Source organism: Ammospiza nelsoni, chromosome 3, assembly GCF_027579445.1.
Source record: "Ammospiza nelsoni isolate bAmmNel1 chromosome 3, bAmmNel1.pri, whole genome shotgun sequence".
NCBI classification, from domain to species: Eukaryota; Metazoa; Chordata; class Aves; order Passeriformes; family Passerellidae; genus Ammospiza; species Ammospiza nelsoni.
In genome coordinates this window covers 104,331,722-104,359,691 of record NC_080635.1, presented here as the reverse complement: position 1 = coordinate 104,359,691, position 27,970 = coordinate 104,331,722, and the positions used below count along the sequence as shown (strand labels likewise).

General features: G+C 37.4%; 1 protein-coding gene across 1 annotated transcript in view; it reads right to left on the bottom strand.

Annotated features, from left to right (window-relative positions):
* The window catches only part of KLHL32 (kelch like family member 32), a 119,196-nt gene that overhangs the window by 77,785 nt on the left and 13,441 nt on the right, over positions 1-27,970 (bottom strand). Inside the window, exons 2-3 of the mRNA XM_059468336.1 lie at positions 16,988-17,070; positions 14,274-14,454 (exon numbers count right to left, since the gene is read on the bottom strand). Of these exons, the coding sequence (XP_059324319.1) occupies positions 14,274-14,454; positions 16,988-17,010 (204 nt within the window). The 5' untranslated portion in view covers positions 17,011-17,070. The remainder of the gene's footprint in view (positions 1-14,273; positions 14,455-16,987; positions 17,071-27,970) is intronic.

The window sequence follows — 27,970 nt, the reverse complement described above, 5'->3', positions numbered from 1 at the left end:
GATGCTACAGATTTGGATGGCCTTATTTTTGTGAGGCAGGCAGATACTTTAATAGCTCCTCTTTCTGGAGGAAGGAAATCAACCCTCCATTCTTCTAATCTTGGCCTGAAACAGAAACAAAGCTACAGAACAAAGCTTTTTCCTTATCCCAAAGGAAAAAGAAAACAAAACACACAGTCCTTAGATAAAAATATTCAAGCCTTAAAAAAAATTCTCAGACTCTTGAAAACTTGAATTCAAAGAAATGTGGCAAGCTGGTGAGCATTTAACACAGAGCACACCTGTAGTTCCACAACTTGGCCCTGAGCAGTCACAGGCACCTTTGTAAAAACATTTTCTTCTACAAACATAGAATACAGACGTGAACAAGAGCTCAAAACTAAATGACACACAACCACAGGGTGTATAGACTTAGATGTGAGCAGATCTGATGCATCCAGGTAGAATTGTCAAAGTAAAAGGTGTTTAGCACAGTCATTGTGTCTGACTTTCCACGCTCAGCATGTAGTTTAGCTTTCAAAAACAAAATGCACAATAGCTGTAAAATAACACCAAATCAGAATATTGTATCAGTTAAATGTATCACCAAATAAGTTAAAATGTCCAGACACATTGATTGTACCAGTCAGGCAGCACTGCAGCAACATATATGGACTCCTTCCCAACATACCACTTCAGGAACACATACGTGGGTAACAGACACACAAGATAAGTGTCAAAATCCCCAAAATACAAATTGCTCACTGTCACAATGGTGACATACAAATTGCTCCTTGCCTTTGAGTCATTTTCTTACTTACTCAGGTGTTCCATATCCATGAGAGTAATGAGCTTTTCCTCATTTGTACACATCAACCTTACAGCCATGTCAGTCACAGCAAACGACCACAAAACAACTCAACCAAGCTGTATGTACTTTAAACAAGCAATTTTTCCAGTGAATTCCACATATCTTAGTGGCCTTTTAAAGGCAAGAAACAGAATGAAAACAAATGCAGTGTCAGGAGACAGGTAAATTATGTAAAATGAACAAATGGTTATACCTTATGCTGTTCAAAAGACAGCACTGTGACTGAAATCATAAGTAACTACTTGCTGTGACCTGAGGCTTTCAGGAAATACCCTCCCTCTTTTAGGAGTAAAGAAGTACATGGTACCAGTGCATAGCAATAACCTCCACAATATCTCAAAGTTCCCTCAGCAAGACTGTGAAAAGACGATCATCACTTTCCACTTTTGTTTGATTCAACTTTAAATGCAACATTCAAAAGAAAGCTAAGCTTTCAAAAACAGGCAAGTAAGCTGAGCTTGCTACAGCAACCTACAGTAACTCTAAGAGTAACATTTCCTCGCTCTGATTTCTCAAACACAGCTTTGGTAACAACCAGCAGCCCTAGATCCGAGTCTACTATAACACAAAACAAACATTTGGACCTTCCCACCAAAGCATAGCTCTGACCTACACAAATTCTTGTTCAACCACAGACTTAGCTGCACAATAATAATGTCCTGAGATACTTCAGAATTACCTCCACTTAGCAAATTAATTGCTAAAGAACTGATCAATGAAGTCACCAAGATTTTCCTTAGCTATTCATCTTGTTGCATTGAATTTTCTAATTAACACTATCTAGTATTGTTTTACTCTGGAAAGAGCTGATTTGTCATCTCAAATTTCTGCCTCCACAATTAAAAGATACTGGCTTGAGTTCTTTTAAAAATCATTTTAAAAGAGATAGGCATCTTCATTAAGGGCAGTATTTTACTCGAATTTACTTCCCACATCATTTGGGGAATGCACTTAATTCTACATTCATCTTTTCAATAGCCTTTTTTTATGGGAAATTGATTGTACTTCTGATCTCGGGCATCAGAAAAGCCATGAAGAAAGTAAACCAACACTTCAGAGATCTCAGATCAGTTCCCACACTGCTCAGGGAATTCAGTTATGATGTGATACTTCAAGACTGTTTTCATTTCATGTGTAACTTTAAACCTGTGAGAAATCTTACTGGCATCAATGATCTGTTGATCAGTGGCACATGCTTTCTTATTTGGGACCTCAGCTTATCTGTCACTTGGGCTACTAAGTATCCAGTCCTGACATACTCTATTCTATCTGCGCTATAAACTTTTTCAGGCCAAAACATTACACTTTGCAGTTTGTATTAAAAATGGCAATTCCCTGTTCATGTAACAGTAATATTAAATAAATAAATCATAATCTATTTCATCTACTTTGTTCTATCACTCCTGAAATAACCTTTGGATGTCCTTAGCTTTATGTTCTTATTCTTCATTACATAAGCCATGTCATTTTTCCTTTGCTGTTTTCACCTATCACAACAAAAAAGAATACATTCAGAATCTATGAACAGGAGTCAAAACATTGCTTTGACATATGACCATGCCCACATCAAATATCAACTATGCTCTAGATGTGCAATGTCTACTTATCCAAATAACCAATTTAATATGTGAATGTTTCTTTACAGCATGTAAAAATGTGCTTGTTCTCATTATAACTAGCTTTGTTTCCCTCCCAATTCAAGCCTGTCTATCCTAAATCAATCATCAGCCAACCAGCCATGTCCTCTGGAGTCTCTTGAACACTGAAAAACATATCCATCAATACCAATTGCATGAAATATGATTAAGAGGCTCATTACACAATTCTTCTGAAAAAAGTTCCATATAAATTCACAGAGAAAATGTCACATAACATCAGTCACTGATACCTGAGCCTACAGTAATTCATCTGCTCTATGAAATTTACCTAAATATTGGTTTTTAAGCGTTTGCCAAGCAACTAAAATGAATCCTATGAAATGGAAAGGTCAGCTATCATTCATAGTTTAAGAGAATATATAGTTAAAGAGATAAAACTGAGCAGCAAACAATACAATTTTATGCACAGTATTCAAGTGTCACATATTACCATTAGTAAAGCAAATTCCACTGAACCTTTGGAGTTTCTTTTAGTATGTCAGTGTCAAACAGTGATACAAAATTATACAGCCCCAAAGAGCTTACCAAATCAAAGATATGTACAAGGCACTTGTTACGTCACACTCTGGATACAAAAAGATATTCCTTTCTTAGTATTCTTAAAAATAATAATAAAAATTACAAAAAAGAGCTACGTTACTGTTTAGAGAACCTAAGGAAGTGAGATTTTATTTCCTGTTTGTATATTAGACATTCCATCAAGAACAAAGTAATTTTCTTGGTTGTAACAAGGCACAGGGTCTTTGTTCCAGTCAAAATAAAAACTTCAAGATAAAAAAAATAACAAAAACCAAAACAAAACAAACCTGAAACAACAACAACAAACCAAAAGCAAACAAACAAAAACCTCAAATTAAACAAAAAAATTTCGCAAAAATGTGTTGCTAGCAAGTTATATCCTTGATTGAACCTGCATCAAACATAATTCATGTTTTGATAGTCAGAGCTTAACAGTGCCATGTGTCTTCCCCCAAGCTCTGCATAGGTACAAATGTCATTTAAGCCACATGGAAAAAGGAATTCTGTAGCATGCTACTCATAAAGAGTTGCTGCATCACCACTAAAAAGACTTATATTCAAAATCTAAGCAGTTCCATAAAAACAAAATAATTCTACAATTTCTATGTGCAACTTGGTATCTGAAAAAAAAAACACACAAAACTGTGAACTATTGCAGATACAATAAAGTTATTAGTTCCAATATTTCAAAATGAGTAAGTCACCACAGGTGGTCCTGAATCTCAAGATTATTGTTTATTTGATGGCAGATGCAAGAAAACTGAATTGCAAGGACACTGCTGTGCAAAGCACTGCAAAAAACTCCAATAATGTACAGCCTGTCCTAACAACAGACACCTATAAGCAGGCCTGCCTTTTGGAGAATAAAGAAAGCAGCATAACTAAAACCAGATTTTTTTCCCAGCATTTCCAGTCAAGCACAGAATAGCATGAGTCACATTTGCAAATTTTGGCTTAAATTGGCTTAATGCTTCCCAGTGAATGCATAAGCCTATTGTTCACATCCTTCGATGATTTTAGCAAGTGATATCAAAAGCAAGCCCAGAATAAAATTGCAATAAAAGTCACTTAGCTTATGAACTAGCATTTTAACTACCACAATATATTTAATTCAGGAAGGCAAAGCTTCTTGTGATTTTTTTTTCCCTCTCCAAGGAAAAACCATGATCCAAACTTGGACACCTTTAAGGAACTTCATTTTAAAAACATACTTCATACAATACCATGAGAACAAGTGTCCCACCTTAGTGAATGCAGGCTCTAATATAACAGTTGTACAGCAAGGCATAATCTAACAGAACTGTAGCAACAATCTTACTTGTTATTATAAGTACCTTTTTAAGAAACCATTTATATAATGGGATGTCAATGTCATTAGGCACTGACATCCAAATGTTCCAAGCAATAGTAAACTATGGCAATTTCTTCTATTCTGTATCCTAACTGCAAAAGCACACTTGTTATGTGAAAAGTCTAATGCTGAAATTTTAAATGGTTCATTTTATGAGAGTTTGCACTACATATCTTCCCTATCTGGCCCATTTTATGAGGGTTTGAACTAGATAACCTTCATATCCTTTAAAATATTTATATTTTCCATTATGACTCTAAATCTTGTTTTCCATTAAAAATATAGTACAATTTTGCTGAAGTACCACCCTTAATTCCCACCAAAATATTTATTAAACTCTTTTATACAAAGGCAAAGTAATAAAACCAGCTTACTGACTATTTTTCTTTGTTTCTTTCTACCCTTCTACTGATAAAAACCTGAACAAGTAAACAAACACTAGCAATTTGCAAAATAAAAGAAGAATGACTTGACTAACCAAGCTTGTGTTAATGTTGGAGTCATTTGTCACAGTAGTTTCCATCATCAGCTAAACTCTACCCTCCATCAGCTACTTCCTTTGGAACAAATGCCTCTATAAAATCATCTCTTCACTTTATTTTTAGCTGTCTGCACTTGACCATGCTCATTTATCCTTTGGCTTTTCCTTCAACTCTAACAAACAAGCTAACAGAGCTTCTGAGCTAACAGACCACAACAACATTAATTTAATTATTCCCATAAATTCTCCAGGCTTCATACCTATACCCTCTTGGCTGAAATCTAACCCTGGCAAGGTAGATGATTAAGTGCCAACTACAAGAGCTCCTGAAAATGCAGATGAACATTTCATACATTGTCTTAATATTCCTAATTTTTATATAAAATGGGCTGTGTGTACATTTGTTGCCTATTTGCAAAGCTGGCACTCTGTGGCCCTGGAAGGGCAGGTTATTTTATCAGTAGCTAAGAATGTTCCACCTGTCTGAGGAGATGGTAATTTGATTTTTGCACACACACACACACACACAAACTTGTGTTCTATACATATAGAAGCGATGGATGCAACCTAATGGTGAAGAATACGTTATGCTGGGCTGTAACCATTGCTTTTTCACAATGTGGATTCACAAAAAGCTTTTGACAGAGGCCTTTAAATGCCTGGAAGGCAAACTAGGCAAGAGAGAAAAGAGGAGAGATCTTTGCCTGGGTACATAATGACTGAATACATAAAACAGTGAACAAGGAAAGATGGGACAGTTTTCACAGGGAGTGATGATTCCTGTGGAGCAACTCATGTTCAACATATGCACAGCACTTCTGGAAAAGGGCAAGAGCACTGCAGGTAGAAAGTCCATTGAAGCAAAGCTGTGCAAAGTAGTAAAGGCATGGATAATGTGATAAACTGTAAAAGGATTGCATGGATTAAGCAGCTGGCTTCTAAAATGGCAATTATAAAAATGAACATATGAGTTTAATAAAAAATCATCCCAGTCCTCAGCAATAAAAAAGAAAAAAAATTAAAAGGTAATCAACGCTTAGAAATTTTTTTTTTTGCAAGAGACAACAAAACAGAAATCAACCCTATGCTCATATAGAAATTTACACCTTGCCTACTGCATGCAATTCCCTTACCCTCAGCTCACAAAATATATACCTGAGCTGTCAAAACTTTGGAGAAGGGCAAGAAGCTTCCTCAAGCATCCTGCACAGCTTCCATTTAAATAGATCTGATGAAGACAAAAGGAAAAGAGATGATTGAGTGACATGAGAAGAACCAATGGTTATCTTTTCCAATAGAAGAACTAGAAGGAAACAAATTGAACTGGCAGAAATAAGATTGACTATAAACAAAAGTAGATCTTCAAACAACAGGCAGTTGGCCATCCTGTAAGGTGGATGAGAAATCTTACACAGGCCCAATGGGAAAGAAGAGAAAAGCTTAGAAGAAAGACCTAGTAAGGATTGCTGAACAGACAGGAATCACAGCCTGCTCTGCAATGTCCCTGAGATGAACACAGTTGGGGAATTCTCTGGAACACACCACATACACTTACCCTGAATTTACTCTTTTTCACCAGAGCTGCTGCTAAAGCAAGGAGCCAATGATCCAACTCAGTGTGGCTGTTCTTATGCTCTCACCTGAGGCTGCTAAGGGCATCTCCCTCCTTTGAGATATTACCTATCAGGTAATTGAGATTAGATTGAGAGGCAGTTTGATCCATTCATCACTCACACATTAGGTTATTCAGTGAGAGGACTGGGATTAAAAGAAGTTTTTGATGTCTAAAGTTTGCAACATGGCTGACTCAAGCAGACTAACTCTTGCCAAAGATAAGCAACCAGCAGAACTTTACAAAGCTGTTCAGGACAGTCAAATGCAAAGGTTCCACTGCTTAAATCCAACCTTTCACAAGATTCACTGCCTACAGTGACATGAATTCAATTAGTCAACATTATATTTCAGTCTACTAAAATGAAGGTGTTAAAAGGAAGTAAAACAACAGCACTGTTGACAATGAAGCAACTGAAGAATTTATTAAAAGACAGGTATCTCCTCTGGACTTCAAACAAGCATGCTGTGCAACACAAAAGCCAGAATTGCTTTGTAATGGGCTTCTTAGACAAACAGAGGAGACTGGAACACTCCCTGAGGGGGTATCCGAAAGAAAAATAGCTATTTCAAGAATGTTAAAAAATTCTAACACCTCTCTGTCTCTTTTGTTGGATACTTCTCATGTTATCAAAATGGTATGTGGGTCCTAGTCACTGAAGCTTAAAGTGATATGCTGCCCAAATAATTCCCTTGGGTATTTTCAGCTTCACTACACCCACAGAATAATTTTATTTCTCCCGAGGTTGTGTAGGAAGATACTGACAGAGACTACAAGATATACAAGAGCATCTACTGCTTCTAACAATGTTCTGAAACTTCCTCACCAGACTACAGAGACTGAGAAGAAAACACTTCTCTGCCACAGGCCTGACCCAATAAATTGGTTTCCACGGGCAAACACTAAGCCACATAGAAATGCAGCTGAGCCTGGCCAAAACTCAGAATACTTGTTATGGTAGCACTGCAAAACTGAATTGAGGTAGCCTGAAGCAAGCAAAGAACATAGTGAAGAAAATGGACAACCAGAGGAACTGGCTGTAATGATTCCTTTCTCTCCTGGTTTTAAAGTGAGAGAATGCATCCATCCAGTAGTCAAACACCCCATGTTGCTATCACCCATCACCAATCTGAGACAGTGAGCCACAGCCTGCTATGGCCTTTCTCACAAACTGCAGAGCTGGTTTTGCCATACACAGCCATGGTGTACACTCACCATACAGGCTCTTCAAGAAACGAAAAGGAAAAAAAAACCCCAAGATGATACCACCACATATTGTCTACCATCCAACACAATTGCAATGAATTCATTCGTGAACTATGAGAATTGCAACAGAAACATATTTACGCAGGCAGAATAAAACTGTTGGGAATTTGAACAGAGAATTCAGAAAACAGAAGATTCTTGTAGATGTTTTTTGTCAGAACCAACGCTGCTGAGCTGTGGGAATTCTATCTGCAGCAAAGAAAAATTGCTTCAGAGCCTCACAGAACAAAAACTCATTAAATACAAAGATGAGGATGAACAAAATAAAATAAGCAACATACATTTCCATTTTTTTTCATTTCAAAAGAATATTAAAGTATTTATTTAGAAAGCTTAAAAAAGTTTGCAAACCATTTTTGTATATACTGAGGAAATAAAAGTTTGTTCAGATGAACATTATAAAAGACACCTCACACCTGTCCATGCTATATTACTTCCAATGCTTTGATTTAATGTAGTAAAACAATTAAGTGCCTATATTAAACAATATTTTGAGAAGTGAAGGAACGTGCAGCTTTCTTGACACTTAACTGTAACTGGAATAACTGAATAATTACTACTAACATTCTATTTGTATTTCAACTTTCATAATATTCTAGTAAATTAACTCATTTTTTTCCCAGGCCTCCTCCTATTTTAGGCAAGTTCCTTTCTTTCTAATGAGAAGCAAGCAGCACTGAGTTCTCACTCTCAACAGGTGGCATATAAGTAACATGTTCACAAAACCAGACAGATCCAAGACCTCCCTGGACAGCCCATTCCAGGGCTATGCTACGCCCAATGTAAAGTTTTCCTCAGGTGGAGGTGGAACTTCTCTTATTTAAATTTCTGGCCATTGCTCCTTATCCTGTGTTCCAGGAAGGAAGTTCAGAGGCAGCCGTACCCATCCATATGGGCCTTGGGGCTAGGGAAGGACTGCAGGCAGAACTATTCTTTGTTTGGAAGAACAGAGCTGATTTGGCCCAGTGGGAAGAGCTTACATTATTAAAGGTTATCTGGAAAAACAATTTCTAAGTAGCATCACTTTCAGGGTATGGTAGAAAGGAAGATACTGTTTTTTCGTTGACATATAGCAATTGTAAAATACTGAAAGACAAAATCACAATATACTGCAAAGGCAGCAGGTAACCCTGATTTCTCAGAACTAGCTCTTTAGATCCATCTCTAAGACATATCAGGGAGAGTTTTTTCCTCTTTATGATTAATAGAACAGGACTTCAAAAGCTATTTGCATCAAGCACCCTTTCAATCCTCAGGGATTGGTTTATAAAAATTAATTCCCTTATCATGAAACAATGCAATATATTGTCAAATATGAACAATGACGTGGACAAAGGAGGAAACTATCTGTCAATGGGCAGGGAAGAGAGCACAGAAAATCCCTGAGAAGAAACTGCTTAAGAACCAACTATGGCAGTTAGTAATACAAAGTCTGTGTGCAAAATGATTATCAGTAGTTCATTTCAGATAAGAAAAATTCTTATAAGAGTTGAGCATGCTCCTTGTGGCAAAAGAATCTGAATATTATTGACATTTAAAAATCTATTCCAGATAATTGATATAATTGTTCATCTAAATTATATGGAAAATCTGCATCTTTTTGAGAAACATAAAAGTCCTGCAACTAAAAACCCACTCAAATGAAAAGCAGGGAAGAAGAATTTTTCTGACTGTAAAACCAATGCATTTTGTAGAAGAAAATCTTGAGGTTATATAATCACCTGCCAACACTGTAAATGCCTACTAATGAAGTCATGCAGTAACATTTCATCTTGCTCCCAGAGGGGAAAAAAGCAGAGGAATCTTTTAATTGGAAATGACTTAGCTTGCTAGAGCTATCACAGTTACACATATTAACTCAACTGCCTTGTCTCAGTGCAATAGATTGAGACAAATGGCAAATCACAGCATGTCAATATGGAAAAGTTTGTCTAAAATGATGTTTCTTGCTTTAAAAAAAACACATAAAAATAGATGTTTACTATTCTTTATAGTAGTCTTTTAGAGTATGGAGATAACTATTATATTCCTTAAGACATTTTGAAAGAAGAGGTACCTCAAGAGCAGAAAATAAATTTAAATTCCTAAATTTCAAGTGTCTAATCTTGCAGTTCAACTTTGTGTACAGAGTCTTTGTATCCAATTCCCTAAGGGACTTTTTTTTCATAAAGAGAAAACCCACAAAATTTTGGTGTACAAATATAACAAACTTCCAAACCAGGAGTTACTCTTAGGATTTAAATTTCAATGTTTGTGCACAGCTGGAACTGTGAGACTGACTACACCAACAGGAAGAATGTAAGGCCTGCTGGTTCCCTAGAAGGCTGGCCTTTATTTTGCTGAAGCTCAGGTCTTCAGCTTGTCTTAGGAAAGCCAAAGATTTTACTCCAAACTATAATCTCAAAAAAATTTGATAAGGAAACTTCTGGCCTTCTCTGTCCACTCTTCCTCACACAAGTGGCTCCAACTGCCCCAGTCTGTAAAATGACACACATTCAGGTATTCTTCTAAAGCATTAACAAACTTTTCTTTCCAGTAAAAGAAAGACATAAGTATCAATTTCTAAGAAAATATACTGCTCAAGAAAACACTACAATTTAATCAAAGTAGACACAGAACAAAACTGCAGAAAATTATACAAACCCTCCATGGAAAGCAAACATACAGTCTCTTATAGAAGCTGTTTTACAATAGTGGCAAAAAAGTAAAAAAATATTCATTTTGATAAGAGTCCTGCATAGAATTAAACATATTTTTGGAGACCTGGAAAAAAGACTGTAGTGGACTGATGCTGGCTGGATGCCAGGCACTCACCAAAGCTGCTTTCTCATAAATGGACAGTGGAGAGAAAATATAATGAAGAGTTCATGAGTTGAGATAAGGAACAGGAGAGATCACTCAGCAAATACCACCATGGGCAAAATGGACTCAAAATGGGGATGTTAACAGAATTCATTACTAACAAAATCAGAACAGGACAGTGAGAAGTAAAATAAACCTTTAAAACTATTTCCCTGCACCTCTTCCTCCTTCCCACCTCTCCCTGCTCCCCCAGCCGTGCACGGAGACAAGGAATGGGGGTTGTGGTCAGTTCATCACCAGCAGTTTCTGCCGCTGTGCAGGGCGTGGAGTCCTTCCCCTGCTGCACTGTGGGGTCTCTCCAAGGGGAGACAGCTGTCCATGAACTTCTCCAGTGTGAGTCCATCCCACAGGCAACAGATCCCCTCAGACTGCTGCCGTGTGGGTCACTTTTCCATGGGGTGCAGTCCTTCAAGGACAGGCTCCTCCAGCCTGGATTCCCCTCAGGGTCACAAGTCCTACCAGGAAACTCCAGCAAAGTCCAGCATGGGCTTCTCTCTCCATGGATCTGGCTCCAGCACAGGTTTCCCAGGGTTCCCCAGACCTCTTTCAGGCATCCACTGCTCTGGCTAGGGCATCTCCCAAGGGCTGCAGGTGGATCTCTGCATCCTCATGGACCTGCAGGGGCACAGCTGCCTCACCATGGGCTGCACCAGGGGCTGCAGGGGAACATCAGCTCCAGCACATGGAGCACCTCCTGTCTCTCCTTCTGCACTGACTTTGGTGTCTGCACAGTTGTTCCTCTCCCATATTCTCACCCTGCTCTTCTCTGAACACAATTAAATCTGTACAGTAACTTTTTCTCCCCCTTCTTAACACATTACAGAGGTGCTACTATCCTCCCCTGCTTGGTTAAGCCTTGGCCAGCAGTAGGTCCATCCTGGCAAGTTCCACATGGCAATGAGTTCTTCATAAATGACTTTGGGGTTAGAATCAGAAAATCTGAAAGTTTTGTCTAAGAATTCCTCCAGAAAAAAAAATAAGGGTAAAAGCTATATAATAGTAACAACAGCTAAGTTTGAAGCACGTGACACTGGCCTTTATGGCCACTTGAGAGAGATCCAGCACTTCCAGATCATCACTCATGTCATTCTGAATAAATCTGCTATTTTCCTTTATCATCCTCTGGAAATGCCTCTTTCTTTGTACCAACTCTAAAATTAAGCTTGATTCTTTTAAGTCTTAGAAGAAGAAGCTTAATTCTTCTAAGTCTTAGAAAAAGAATACCCAAGTGGCTCAAATCAGGTAAAATCTCCCTAGATATGAAAAGATCAATAATTTCTCTCAAAACATTATTACTTTTTAATTGACTCTTGCTTTTTCTAAATTATTAGAATTAGGAACACAGTGTAACTTTCTTGCCATCCTCCTCCAGAATATAGATCTTCACAATATTCTAAAAAAAGATTTTTGTCTATTAATAAAAACCTGATTTCCTGATTTCAGAAAGCACGAGTTCCATATTTATAGCTAGTATCTAAAGTCTGAAGAATGGATCCTACTAAACCATAAGAGTTTAGAGGCAGACCAAATTACTCAATGCTGCATAAATCTCAATGCCTTTAAAACAAAAAAATATTTATGTAGCAATAAAGGGCATTAAGATTTTAACTTGCAGCTACTGTCCAGTCATTACCAAGTAACTCAACTGGAAATAACAGGATAAATCACAGTGCCCCAGATCTCAACATGAATCAATAAGTGACCAAAGCAGAGGCTGTTTCTACCACACTGGGCAGAGGTGCTCTTTCCATGATGTTTCTATGCACAGGGAACAATAAGCTCTGAAAAGAGTGTCACAGGTGCAGATGATATGGACCCTTATGAAAATATTTCCACCAAACCAGAACAGGAGCTATATTTATAACTGCAAGTATACATAGCAGTTGCTACAAGTAGAAAGGTCCAGAATCCCTCTCTGTGCACTGGGGTTAAAGGAAATGAAAATGCAAAGCAATCTCTGTTACAGCAGGGCCTGGGCATCACGATGAAGCAACATCAGCAACCGTGGCAGTACAAACCATGCTGTAGCAGAACCCATAAGCATGCAGATAAGCTCAAAAAATGAAAAATCAATTGGCTCAACACCATCACAGCAAAAGTCACATCAAGGTTAATAACATTTCTTAAATACACAGAATAAATTAAGTCTAAATTCTAACCAAAAGTCAGAGAGAGTTGACAGGAAGATAAAAACCATGCTCAGGTAATCAGAGATATAGAGAAGTTGTCATACACTGTATTACTATTGTAACAAGACAAAAAGATACTCATAACGAAGTTCATCACACTACAATTACTGTGTAGACAAAATATTTAATAAATTTACTTTGTAAGAGAAAATAGACCTTTAAATTAATTTCAGCTTTAGTCTCTAATTAACAACAGGATGACTCACACTCAAAAATACCAGTGAACTACACAGCTACAGATGGTCCAACATTTTGAGTGGGCACATTGTAATAAAGGTTAGTAGAACTGCCTCATATAAAGGATATTTTTCCTATGAGCAAACATATTTTTCAGTTACTCCAATTCTACACTGGAATTAGACTGGAATTGTCTGAATCAGATTTCCCAGGGAATATTTTATTTTACATCTTGGAAACATTTGTTTCTGAAAATAAGTTTTATCACATTAAAGAAATTATTATAGCTTCCTCTTTGAGAGCAACCATTTACATCTGACAAAAATCCAATCTCAAGTTGAAATAAATTGCATTTATCACGGCATCATAGAATGGCATGGGTTGAAAGGGTAAAGATCACCTAGTTTCAAACCCACTGCCACAGACACCTCCCAAAGACCAGGTTGCTCAGAGCCCCATCCACCCTGGCCTTGTAAACTTCCAGGGATGGGGCATCCACAAGTTCTCAGGGCAGCCTGTTCCAGTGCCTCAGCAGCCTCATAATAAAGATTAAATTTAAACTCCCTCACCCCATACTTCCATACTCTAATCACAGAATCATAGAACATGCTGACTTGGAAAGGGGCCACCAGGACCATCAAGGACCAACTCCTGGCCCTGCACAGGACACCCCAAGAGTCACACCACATGCCCAAGGGTATTGTCCAAATGCTTCTTGAACTCTGACAGGAGTGGTGTTGTGATCATTTCTCTGGGGAGCCTGTTGCAGTGCTCAAACACTCTCTGGGTGAAAAACTTTTCCTGATATCCAACCTCAATGTCCCAACTCAATTTCATGCAGTTTCCTCGAGTCCCATCACTGGTGAAAAAGAAAAAAAGAAAAAAGAAAGCCTGCCCCTTTGCTTCCCCTTGTGAGGATGTTGAAGACCACAGTGAGGACTTCCCTCATCCTCTCAACCATCCTCTAATCACAGCTCTCGTGTTCTACAAAATTTTCCATATACTAAAATATCTTCCACTTTCTCCCTTTACTGGGGCATTACATTCATAGAAAGATGTGCACAGACTATATCTCTGATAGAGGCAGAGGGAGGAGAAGACTTACCATAAATAATTATTAAAAAAAATCTGATTTAGGTTCTCAACATTTCTTTCCTATGGATACTTATAGTTGTATACTCTACAGAGTGTGCAATAATCCAAAGGTTCAAATTTAAATCTTGTTCAATATGATATTTATAATTATCTCCATCCTCCACAATGACAATTTTAATATAATTATATAAATAGAAAAATCTTGGGACTTACTCGGAAGTAGTCACTGCAGGCTGCCAGGACTGCTTTGTGTGCATGGAATTTCTGCTCTTCAGCAATAAGGGTAATATCACAAAGAATGCCATCACTTCTTTGTTGGTTCAGAGCTGCCAGGACAGCATCGTTGTGGGAGCTAGACTGACAAAGCCTCTGACCTGTCAGCATTTCCTGAACACTGAGAGGGGAAAGGGGAAAGACTCTGTCAAAAACAAAAAGAAAATAAAGTACAAAACAAGCACATTCTGTCAGGAATACAGAACAAGACAAGAAAGTTTGATAATTCTTGGAAAGCAAAAAAGTCACGAACTCTGTCAGGCAAGAACCTTTACACAGCATAGACATCAGAAGAAAAGCTCACTATGACAAAGCATTATCAAAACTGATTATATACTCAAATTTAAAAACATCAATGGTTCTGATTTCTCATTTCCTGTACCAGAAGTCAGCTGAACTCACAGGATTAATTAATTTTAGGATTAAATGAGGACAACAGAGGGCTTAGGTCAATGGACCACCAGAAAACTTTAAGTGGTTCAAACTGAAGGACTGATGAAAAGGAGGGTATATGTATGCATGCCAGAAGTTCTACTAAAAGGTATGATGCCTCATGGTCTCAGGTGGCCTGTTTAAGTCTGATTCTGAACGAAGTGGTCTTAATCACCACTTCAGGCTATTCATATTTATGAAGAGTTGTAGTGTTTTTTGATTGTCTGTTTTGTGTTGGGGGAAGAGAGAGGATTTTTGCTCATTTTTAAAATGCCAATGCCTTCTCCACCTCTGAAGATTTCCATGTATGAATATAAGTTTCCCATATAATCCAGGCTAGGACTGCCTGATTGCAGCTTCCTTTCTCTGTAGTGAAAGGAAGAGACAAGATAACTGTTGATGCAAATGGAAACAAATCAAAATATATCAGCAAATCCTCTTTGGTACAAAACAATGCAATTGATTTGAGCTCTGTGAGACTACAAATTTAAATTGGCAGAGAATCCACATGTGTGTTTATAGAAGGTGAGTTTACAGAGAGTCATCTCAGCAGACATCAAAGTGAAGATTTTTTTAAAGGGGTGAATAACTCATGATCTTTCCAGCACAGTCATGTAATTCACTGCATACATGTACTATGCAGCAGCTGTGTGGCTGTGATATTCTCCTTTCTCTGCCCATCCTACTCCTGCACCTCAGGCACCTGTAAACTCCTGCAGACCTGCCTTGCAGACTGCTTGCTCTAATCTAACCTGCTCTTTTAGAAAGACAACTAAAACCTTACTTCTAGAAGAAGGCTGGCCAAAGAGAAATAACACAGGAACAGAGTGTTCAGTGAACAGAAGAATTTTCAGTGAACAGAAGAATTTTACTTCTTCTCTGACAGTTCAGGTTTCACATATGGACATGCCCTAAATACATTTCAAAAGGACTCATTCAAATTACTCTTTTTTCTTCAGCTGTTCTGTTTGTGGAACCCAACTCATATTCTAAATGACAGTTATCAAGAAATCTAACTTGCTAAACACAAGAGAACTGTTTTTAACAGTTATTTCTCTTCTGTAATTTCTATGGTGAAGTGACTAAAACTAGGGCAAGTATAATACATTAATGATGCCCTGAGATGGTTTCTCTTTACTTCTGTTTTTATTAGCCTCTCTCCCACTGTTGTAAATCAAGACCTTCATTGCTCTTGCTTTTTTCACCATCATCCAGAGGACTATTTCATTCAATAGAGAACATATCTGGGATTTTAAACTGAGTTCTATCATAATCCATTTTTCAATTCAGTGACCAAAGTGAAAAATCAATTGCATGTAACCCTTGTGCTAATAACATATGAAGAATGCATACACATGAAAGGCAATTTAATTGGAATTTATGACTGAAAATACATAAAATAATTCAACATAACATGACTGATTATTTGTAATGATATTGTCAGTTGATAAATTTAATAGCTATAAAAGCAAGAAAGTTCTGATTCTCTTCTCCTGCACAAGCATGGCAGGGAAAGGGGAACAGAACTGGAATGATAAGGTGTCCCAGTCATCTCAGGGAGTTTTCTGAGCTCCCAGATCAGTGTTAACTACTCTGTAAAACAGAACCACCAGCATTTCACACTACTGCAAATTTCTGCAGAAAACCAATTCAGTTAATAAATTCTGCAGAGTGTTCTGTCTGAAAGAACCATGTTCTGCTTCCAGAAATTAATTAAATTATAAATGACAAATTCTCTATTGCAAGAAGGGGTGGTACAAACAAATGAGAAAGGCTACACTGGGAAGGAGACAGAAGGGAAGGCAGAAAGATGAATCTGGAGAGAACCTTGAAAGACATTTCACGTAACTGGAAAAGTAATATATCCCGAACAGTGGAACTGCACAGACCCAAAATTATCACCAGACACCATTCCAGATGCAAAAAATGCCAGTTGCTTCCACAATCAAAAATCCCAAGTATAGACTAAGGCATAAACAAGTTAAGGTATGAAGAGACTGTGGGCTTCCAATCAATCCCAGGCACAGTTTTCCTTGCCTGAGATAAGAAGCAACAACAAGACAATATTTTGCAGATTATAACATGGATATGTATTTAATAATGCAAGTTCCTATCTAATGAACAAAACCAGTAGTTTTACTTTTTCCTACTTTCTTAACTGAATCTTTGGTAAACATCATCCTAAATGTTAATAACTTCCTACACACTACCAAGTACTATACCTCAGGCACCTCTCAGATGGCATCCTTCAGTCTTCTGAATATCAAAACTTATAATCCTCTAGAGAAAGCTGTGAGTGTTCCAGCTAGAAAAAGAGAATGAAGAGGAACATTAAAATTCAAAGCATACACAGCCTCAGCCTTAAAGATCAATACTTTCAGGATGTGCAATTCAAAAGCAACTTTCACTGTCTAGATCTGAGTAAAGTCTTTCTGCAAGGAAAGTGGCCTTTCCTCTAGTCCTTCTTAGAGATTCACACCCTGCCATCTGAATGTCCTCCACCTGCTGCCCTTGAGGAATGGTTTCCACAAACTCAGGAACACATTTAATTTCAAAAAAGCTGAAGAAAGATGAGGAGGAAAGTAACTGTACCAAAATTCCTTCAACATGAAGACCAAGTCACAGGCATGTATTAGTGTTTGCTTACTTCCCTGAATAGCACACAGTTTTTATGTTCAATGATCCTGAGGGTCTTTTCCAACCTAAATGGCTTTATGATGCTATAATCATTCTGGCAAATAGAAGCACTATAGTACAATCATTTTTATAAACACAACAGCTCTTTTTTTAAAAGACAAAATACTAAAGTGACCATATAAATAAACACAGAACAGCTGAAGTGTCCAAAGACCTAAGTTATTGAAAACAGGGCAGCACAGCAAATTTTTAACTGGTGTAGCAAACAGCACAGCTGACATGACATTTCAACTTCATATAAGAATCATGAAAGAAAAAAATAGGTTTTAACTGAATAGTCAAAAAAGAAAAGTACCTTACTTTAACTGCTTATTTTAACCATACGTGAATTGTTTAATGTAACTCAGTAACATTGAAGTATTACAATACAGTATAATCTGAAGAATGGAAAGATTTCCATATTTTTCTCTCTTTTCCAAAAAGAGCAGATGGGTGAGGTCATAGAGAACTTATGCTGATGATTCAGTGGGATACCAAGCAAATGGGTTTGCAGTGCTTTCCAATGGTGGTTTCAGAAGATTTCACTCTCTCCCTCAACAGTCATCATTCTAGCTCTGTTAAGACAATTCACCTTACCCTTCAAGAGACAGAAAAACACAGCATATTAAGTTGCTATTGTCAACTAAGGAAGCAAAACCACTTCTGATCAATGTACCTGCTCTTGTATACACCCATACTGATGCCTGCCCTTTGGAAATCCTATACCAGCCAGAGACTGATAGAGAACAAATTCAACCTTTAAGAGGTCTAAATTCTCCAGCCCATACACAGAACAAAAAAAAAAAAAAAAAAAAAAAAAAAAAAAAAAAAAAAAAACACAACCACAAGCAGCAGTGAGAACAAACAGAGGAAGGATGAAGACCTGCAGGGAAAGACATTAAATCTGCAATAATTAAGGCATATGCATCAAAGAATTAACAAGATATTCAAACAGTCCCATGCTGCATTTAGTAGTTTTCCCTAACAAATCAATCTTCCCTAAAACTCAGCACCCCTTCTTTCTCTTCCAAAGCTCCAGCACTGCATGCCTCACTTAAATGTACACCATGCAGGAGTGTGTAAATCATTAAACTAGGACTGCACAGATTTTATTTAGCCATACAGAATTAAGGCAGCTAAACATCTTTAATTTGAAAGAATTATTTATTCTTAGAAAAAGAAAAAATTAAGGAGGCACTTCCACCTGTTGTATACATATGCTGTGCCAGAACAGTTCTAAAATCATTTGCACCAAGAGTTTATTTCTATTTCAGACAGCTGGATACATGTCCATTATATAAACACTGATTGGTACCCAAGAAAACTCCTTGCATTAGAATGTTTAAGACATACTATTGTCTTTCTATTTAACTACTTGAAGTCATCAAATCGGTTTAAGAGATTAGTTTATAAACTTAAGGATAAGACTTTTGGTTTAAATGGAAAACTTTAAATCCACATAAATCCTTCTGTTATAGTGAAATACTCCTTAATGCTGGAAGTTAACAGGAAAAATATAGGCCAGACAGAAAATGCTCGTTACATCCTAGGTTTGAGATAGATGCTAAAATTGCCAAAAAGTGTTTATTGAAAATAATGTACTATTTCACCCTTTATCATTTTGTGATGAACACTAATTCCCAATAATACTGTATTTCACAATTAAAATTTATTTCCTTATTGCTCCATTAGTTTTTTCACATCCTAGAAAAGTGCTAAAATTAAAAATTTGGAAATGAATAAAACTAGTAATGATCTAGCTAGCACTGGAAGAACATATTTTAGTAGGGAATGGTGCACCATTCCTAAATGGAAAAAAGAAAAACCCTCGACAGAAGTTTCCTTATATAAACACAGTGTATCTAAGGATTTCAAAAGTAAGCAATTCAAAAGAAATCACACTGTCCATGCAAATGATTGTGACAAACTAATACACCAAAACAGAGTTTGCTGTTTGCCTGATGAAATTTCAGTCTTTCTATACATATTTTTGTCGCAGTCTCATGACACAGCAAAATAAACAGTAGGTTTTGTGCACTCTCAGGAAATCTTGGAATGAAGGGTCACATCCACGGCACGGTTAGGCTATGCCACTTCTTTAATCTAAATTACCAGGGAATCAGGAATTATTTGTTCAAATATCACTAAAAAAAAAACATTTAAGCAGGCAGTATTTCTTCATTTTAATCAGATATAACACTGGCTTGGAAATATTAGACAAAGCAGTTTAGTATCCAAAAGTATTTATTGGCAGAATGCATGTTTCCTTGTCCAGAAAAAATCTTGTACATTTAAATTAATCTTGAGAAGCCAATACCATGTTCTTAGTTTACACAGGATGCATGAGGCATTAAAGAATTTCAGTTACACCATTTCTCATCCTTTTGGTGGGTTTATTTGTTCTTCTTGTGTCATTTAGAAACAAACTGAAGGCAAGAACATATTTTTGATTAATTCTTGAAAATACAAACCACCAGAATACAGATTAGATTAAGGGGGGAAGTGTGTAGGAGTTCAAAATAAAATTCATATTCAATCTACTTTCTGAAAATAAGTTAAATGTCCCAAAATTCACTATTTCCTCCCCCTTGATGTTACAACCTTTTTTTTTTGTTCACGTATCTGATTTTACAGAGTTGGCCAAACCACAGTCCAGATCATCACAACACTTATTCTGTTGCATAAACAGGCTCTGCATTTTATACTGGGTACCTAAGAAACATTTCTTCCACCCTAATTATGCTTCCTTTGTCCTGCAAACTAGTAAAAAATGCATATTCATAATGGAAATGACAATCTATTAATAATGCCTGAAAACATGCAGGTTTTCTTCATAATCGAAGCTTATATAAAATAATTACCACCTCAGTGGTTTCATCAATAATTTTCCCATTTGCTCTAAGTAAATAAGAACTGAGTTACAATGAACTTCAGTGTGAACTCTGAAAACATAATATAAGCATTATTTCTGTTGGGTCAAAAACAAAATTATTTAAAAATTCTGATTTTAAATGTGTTCTTAATACAAAAATAAAATAGCATTGGACAAAAAGATTGTACTCTTTACTAAGGTAGTTACTTCTTAGGCAGGAGTTACTAAACTATCCCACTCCCACTCCCTGAGCTCCAGCCTAGGTTTAGGGCAAAGCAAAGTTTCTATTACCTATGTAGGAGTCAGAAAAACCCCATTTGACTGCCTCCATGGCTCTAGGTAACACATTGTGCTGTGGTGGGAGAGGTGAGACTCTGCCCTCCTCAGATATTCTGGCAAGACTGACATAAAAAAGTGAGAAAAATCAAAGTGAAACACAGGCAACTACCACTTCACAAAGTTCAGCTTAATATAAGATTCAAGAGATACTAAAAGATGCTTTTGTAGACAGAAGAAATGTTCTCTTGCAAACATGGCCAGGATCAGAAAGCCTTTAAAAGACAGGGTGGAAAATTACAAAGCATTTGGTGCCTTTTATCCCACATATAGAAAATAGCTTAACCGTGAATAGATTCAACATAAAATTGGAGCTAAAAAACTTTTAAACTGTTCACTGAGATCCAGGCAGCCAACATACGTAACTCTCCATTGCAGCCAGACGCAATCTCTACTCTTGTGATGATCCGCGTTTGGAGGGAGGTGGAAGAACCAAGAACCCCTGGTGGTGCCTCGAAGCAGCCACTGCTTCACTCCTCACAACGTCCCCTGCTGCTCCAGAGCCACTCTCAGAGTGACAGGAGACTGACTTTGGGAGCTGTGGAGTCCTTTACACTGGGACCACTTAGAGCAACTTTCACCTAGTTGATCACAAAGTTGTTGATCTTCTGTTTACCACTAAACTTCAGAGAATGGCACTGTATTATTAAGTACTGCTCTGCCTTTTAAGTCCTGCAATGTTGTTATCTTATTGCAGGGGTTGTCTATCTCCTTATCACAGGAGTTTCATATCTTCTTGGTGTTTCTCATGGGCAACTCCTCAGAGCACTGACTCTTTCTCCTTCACAAAGCAGCCACTGACTCCAGTTCCCTTCTCAACGACCCACCCCACTCATTTATAGCATCTTCTTCTCATTGGCTACAGCTGTGGCCTGGTAAAGTCAGGCCTGTTCCTAATCTTTGATAACTGGCCCAGCTGCAACTCCTTAGGGGTAAGATTACTTTCTATGCTATCTTTATTTTCTTATATTCTATCCCCCTACACTCCAGTGTATGAAAAGTCTTCTAATTTCTTTAAAATTTTACTTTGAAGTGGGAAAGCTACTCATTTATCGATTAGCGCATTACTTCAAACAATGCTGCTTATCAAAAATATATTTCAATTCATTAATTTTAACTCACACAAACCATAAAGCCAAACCCTGAGTATTTAAACACAGATTTTAATCTCATTTCACATTAGTTACATTCTGAAACTTCAGTTTACTTGTCAGTAACCATAAAAAGTTGTTGATTCATAAAACTTCACATTAAATGTGGGGTGTTTTTCCATTTCCCTGGGTACAGATAATGTATCTTTTCTGATAGCAATATTTCATTTTGATATATTTACTAGTATTCTTAATTATGACTGTTGTTATGTTGGAAAATAGTAACTCAACATTACTTATATTAAATTTGCTGTTTACTTATATTAAATTCTGCTACTGGCACAAACCAAAATCTTTGTTACTTTGCAAAACTACACTTTCAAGATTTTTCCTCTATACCTTATAAAAAGGAAATAAAAGACAGGCAACTTTAGTACTTGTAATTGCACGTTATTTTGGAGTTTGATTTGCATTTTTATTAGATAAAAAAACAAGAACCCTGTTCTTTAAGTCTATTCATATATTTCATTAATAACAAATAGTTATACAAATGTTCAGACAACATATTACAGTACGAATATATATATTTCTATATGTCTATATATTCTATATATTCTATATCTATATATTTCTATACTTCTATATATCTATATATTTCTATATATCAAAGCTCTCCCTGGAGCTTTGTATTCTCATTGCTGCACAGCCCCAGCTCTCAGCCTGCCTTCATAGGAAAGGTACTCCATCCTTCTGATCATATTGCATTTTTATTAGATAAAAAAAAACAAGAACCCTGTTCTTTAAGTCTACTTTTTTTTTTTTTTTTTAGAAAATTTGTCATGTTTTTTTTGCAAAATCATGGAATGGTTTGGGTTGGAAGAGATCATCTATGTCCCAACCACCTGAGAGGGACGCCGCTCTCTAGACCAGTTTGCTCAGGGCCCCATCTGACCTGGCCTTGAACACTTCCAGGCATGAGCAACCAGAACTTCTCTGGGCAACCTGTTCCAGTGCTTCACCACCTTCTGAGTAAAGAATTTCTTCCTGACATCTAAACCAAACCTGTTCTCTTGCAGTTTAAAGCCTTTTGTCCCTTGTACCTTGTCCTGTCACTACGTGCTCTCGTAAGAACTCCCTCTCCCACCCTCTTACAAGCCCCATTTAGGTATTGGAAGGCTGCTAGAGGGTCTCCCTGGAGCTTTGCCTTCTCATTGCTGCACAGCCCCAGCTCTCAGCCTGCCTTCATAGGAAAGGTGCTCCATCCTTCTGATCATCTTTGTGGCCCTCCTCTGGATCTGCTCTAATAGGTCCACAAATGTGGAAGGTTTCTCTAAAGCAAGTCAGAATGTTTTATAGTGGAATGCAACAAAAATTTAACTAGAAAGCTCATCATTATTTCTCCTGAGAGAAACAAAACTCTCTAGAAACAAACAGGGAAAGGGACATACAATAGTGAGGTGTGGTCAGAAATGGTGTCAACCTCACTCAGATAAGCCTTAGATTTTTAACTTTCACAACTATCAAGAAGCTTTTATTGAAAACAACAATTATTGTTTTCTAGATAAACATGTTTTTGAAACTACTTCAAATCTGCATATAGACTACATCAGATAGGAATACACAGTACTGTAGTCTACAATCTTAACAATTGGGCCACATGAACTTTTCATATCTATGCCTGAAACTTTAAAAAATCACATAAAAATACTAAGAAAAGTGATATTTCTTAACAGTCTATAGTCTTGCATAACTGAGGTGATCACTTTTGTGTCTACATGGCACTTCCAGTGAACAACTATTTATAAATTTCAATAAAATCATAGAGAGTTTATACATCTCTATGGGACATGCAACAGTCCTTCAACTTCCTCTGTGAAGTTAAAAGTAAAAGGCTATGACTACCAGCAATTAAGTAAACATGTACCTTCTAAGAATGGCCTCAGTAGCCACAGGGTGGCAGAACTATACTTCAATATAACTTGTACTTCCAGGACAGTGACAGTATTTCAAAGAGTGGGGTTTTCCCTCCTTTCAGCATAATTAAAACAATGTAAAATACTTGCTCATTGTCCAGTGGGTTCTTTCAAAGCTAGGAATCAGAGGGAAAAGAAACGTCTGTAGATAAAAGTTCAATTACACAGCAGCTCTATAAGCATCAAAACATTGCAACAGGTTACTGACCTCCATGTTTCCATTTTGAAAAAATATTCACAGAATCACAGAAATTCTAGGCTGGAAGAGACCTGTAAGATCACCGAGTCCAACCCATGTTCTAACACCTTAACTAGATCATAGCACCAAGTGCCACATCCAGTCTTTTTTTAAACTCTTCAAGGGATGATGACTCCACCACCTCCCTGGGTAGATGATTCCAGTATTTGACCACTCTTTCTGTAAAATACTTCCTCCTTAATTCTAGTTTGCATCTCCCTTGGCGCAGCTTGAGACTGTGTCCTCTTGTTCTGTCTGTTGTTGCCTGGAGAAAGAGACCGACCCCCAGCTCACCACAGCCACCCTTCAGGAAGTTGAAGAGAGTGATAAGGTCACCCCTGTGATAAGGTCACCCTTCAAGTCATAGAGTAACTGATCACTAAAATCCCTATCAATTTTACCCCAAATAGAATCAAAGAATCACAGAATGGATTGGGTTAGAAGGGCCCTTAAGGATCATTTAGTTCCAAACCCCCTCTTCCAAAGGCAGGGTCCACTAGACCAGGTGGCTCAAAGTCCCATTCAACCTGGCCTTTAACACCTTCAGGAATGGAGCATCCAAGGTTTCTCTGGGCAACCTGTCCCAGTACCTCTCTGCCCTCTGAATAAAGAATTGCTCCCTGGCATCTAACCTAAATCTTGTAAAACCTTGATTCCCCTTCTCCTATCATTACCTGCCTGTGTAAGTCAGTCTCCCTCCTCTTTACAAAGCCTCTTACTCTAAGGCCACCGTGAGGCCAGGCTCCAAGTTGTTCCCAGGTTGAACAATCCCAGCTGGCTCAGCCTGTCTCTGCAGGAAAGGTGCTCCAGCCCTTTGACAACCTTTGTGATCCTTCCCTGGACCCTTTCTAACAAGTCATCATTCCTTGTATTGAGGACCTCAGAACTAGATACATAATTGGCTTATGGACTTTTCCTCCACTCTTTCAATGTAAGACAACAAAGATATTTGCAAACTCCTTCCTGTTATGAGAAAAGGGCATCAAAAGATTTCTGAGAGCTTTAAGCAAATTGGGCAGAGTGTGATTCACCTTGATAATGAAACACATTTTGATGAGGCCAAGAGGGAAAGAAGTAGGAAGAGGAAACAAAAACAGAATGGAGGAAGCTGGTGATGAAGACCAGCTACAGCTATTTCCTGGGCTTCTTCTTTTGCAAAGGGGTAGTGGAAACAGGGGAATAGTACACAGTACTAAAATCAGATGAGTATCTGAGAAAATAGAGTAGAAATAATGGATTTTTCTACAGTGCAATCGTAGGAAGAGAAGCCAGAGGTCATCAGGGAATGATTCTAATTGCTGGACAAGAAGACTGAATGCTCAGGAGAGCAGTCTATGAAAGCACACAGAACAAAGGCAAAGAGACAAGGGCAGGGAAGATCCTGGGCTAAAATGTGTGCATGTCAAAACCATCAGATTCAGAAGCATGCAAACAAAAGAATCAATGTCTATTAAAGCCCATTCCACCTAGATTTTAGACTAGAAATTAAGATCACCAAGTTTTGCAGGTTTTTTTTTTTTTTGTGGAGAAACAGCTGCAGAACATTTGCTTTCCCTTTCTGCTGACTGTGATGGATTATAGTGAATAATTCCTGACAGTTTACTTATCTTAGTGCTAATGGTTCCAATCATAATGCTCTTCCATTCAGTTGGTACATCTCTTCAAGATTTTTTTCATTTACCTTTGAAAAAGTGTCAAAGGATTACATGCTCATGAAACTAAGAATGCTAGAAAAGGCAAAAAGATCTGTGCTCCAATACCAAAAGTAAAGTTCCTTACAATCAGCTTACTACAAGAAAAAGCACAGGTATTCCTAATTCCATCACTTCTTTAAACTTGAATGTTTGAACTCCCTTAGGGTCCTTTTTCTACCCTTAAATTGCATCAAAACTTCTAAAAGCCTGGCTAATGCCAATCCAGCATAAACTCTTGTATTACAGGGATGCCTGTATTACTGTTTAGCTTTAAGGTCCTTCATGTATAAAAGGAATTTCTATATGTAGCTTTTTCATAATTGACTTAGAAGTTTAAGTAGGAGTGACAGGACCTGAAGTTAGCTAGAGCTCTGAAGTGAATCCATCTAATTTAGACCTTTTCCTTACAAGAAACTCAGATCCACTAAAACACTTCTTTACTAAAAAGATATATTTGATTTAAGCATTAAAGAAATCTAGATTGAAAGAGAAAATCAAAACTAATTAGATGACCAGAATAAATAATATTTACAAATAAATTCTGTTTGTGGGTGAGAAGCAGTGGGAGAGAGCGGAGAGGGTTGCCAGTTTCCAAGTTCTATCACGCACTGCAATCACAAAAGCCATAAGCAGTGAAGCCTGCACAGTCATCTCTGCTTCTAGCTCTTTACCCTGTTTTACACTGCCTTCTGCAGATTAAAAAAAAAAAAAAAAAAAAAAAAAAAAAAAAAAAAAAAAGAAAAACAAAACAAAAAAACCCTTGTATTTTAGGAAAGACAGAATTTCCATCATGTCCATATTTTGTTACTGTAAGATCACGATTTCTTATATTCATCACCAGCAACATGCTTACACAGTCACTGCTACCTCTATAACCTCAATGAGCCTAGCTAGACAAGCACACAGACAAGCCTGGTCTGGGATAAGCAAAGTGGCACTGAAAATGTCAGATGGATTTTTTGCACCCACAGACAAAAATCTGCAGGAGCTTTGCCATACACACGGGACTGTACAAACCTTACTTGGACAAAGGAGAAAGCTCTTACCATATTAGAAGGAAAAATGCTCTCAGCTCAAGAGGGATATCAATGGGCAGATTTACTCAAGGAACTGTGGCCTTCTCCCTGCTCCCTGTGAGTACAATCTGCTAGAGTGTGAGCTTTTGAAGCATTAGGACAGTTGGGAATGGTACAGTTCCTACCACAGGAAGCTGTGGTTCACTTATCTGCTGGGAACACAAGGGAAAACATCAGGACACCCAACCTCATATGCTGGAAAACAGATGAATGCCCTGACCAAGCTGAGATAGAGTTAGTGGATTCTTTTTCCCCAAGGATTTATCCAGAATCTAGATTTCATATTATAGTATTTTACTGAAATAGGAGATCTTTTTTTTTTTCCTCATCTTTACTCAACACGTTTCATTTCTAACACAGACTTTATTCAATGTACCAGACCAGCTACATAGAAAATGTTCTGATATTGACCACTGTCATTAAAACCCAGTGTCAATACAACAAATAAAAAATTCCCTCACAGCAGAAGGGACATACCAGATAGGGAGGGAAGGTGACAGGAAATATAGTCTAAAAAAACTCACAGTGAAGATGCATATATTTGTAGCATGAGTCATAACTTTGACAACATCTTAAGAAACTCAGTTTAAGGAAATCCTTTTTCCTAAAGAAAAATATCACTCTAATTAAGCTCTATCATGTAGGTTAATAGAGAAACATATAAGTTCTTGCTTGGAAACATCAGATTTTTAAATGTGCTCTAGTCTCTGCTTTTCAGAGACAATCCAAGAATTCATACTTTAAATCCTTTGGGTAGACACAGATTTAAAGACAGACTCAGATCCATTTTTAGGCAAACGTTGCATCAATACTTCTTAGTTTACTTAAACAAATGAAAAAACCAAAACAAAACCACAAAACAAAAAAACCCAACCAAACAAAATAGAAGCCACATTTCAAAAGAGAAGTAAAAACTTTTCTTTTAAAACAAGTTGGTGTTTAAATTCCCAAGGCCACCTATGAAAGACTGCATAAGGCTACAGTTAGGTGCTTACTAGCAGAAGTGAAGAATTTAATACTTGTACACTTCTGATTTTTTCTATCAGTTAAACTGACATCTTGTTCTTCCCTTTATACACATGCAAGCAACTTGCAGCTTGTTGAGTCGTCGTTCTGAAGCATCTATCACTACCAGGACATTAAACTGGTAAATTCAGCAAGCCTCTAGGGTTTCTGAATACTGCTCCTAGAACCAAACATCAGATGATTTATTAAGACAGACCTACATGCCCAACTGAAGTTTGTGAAT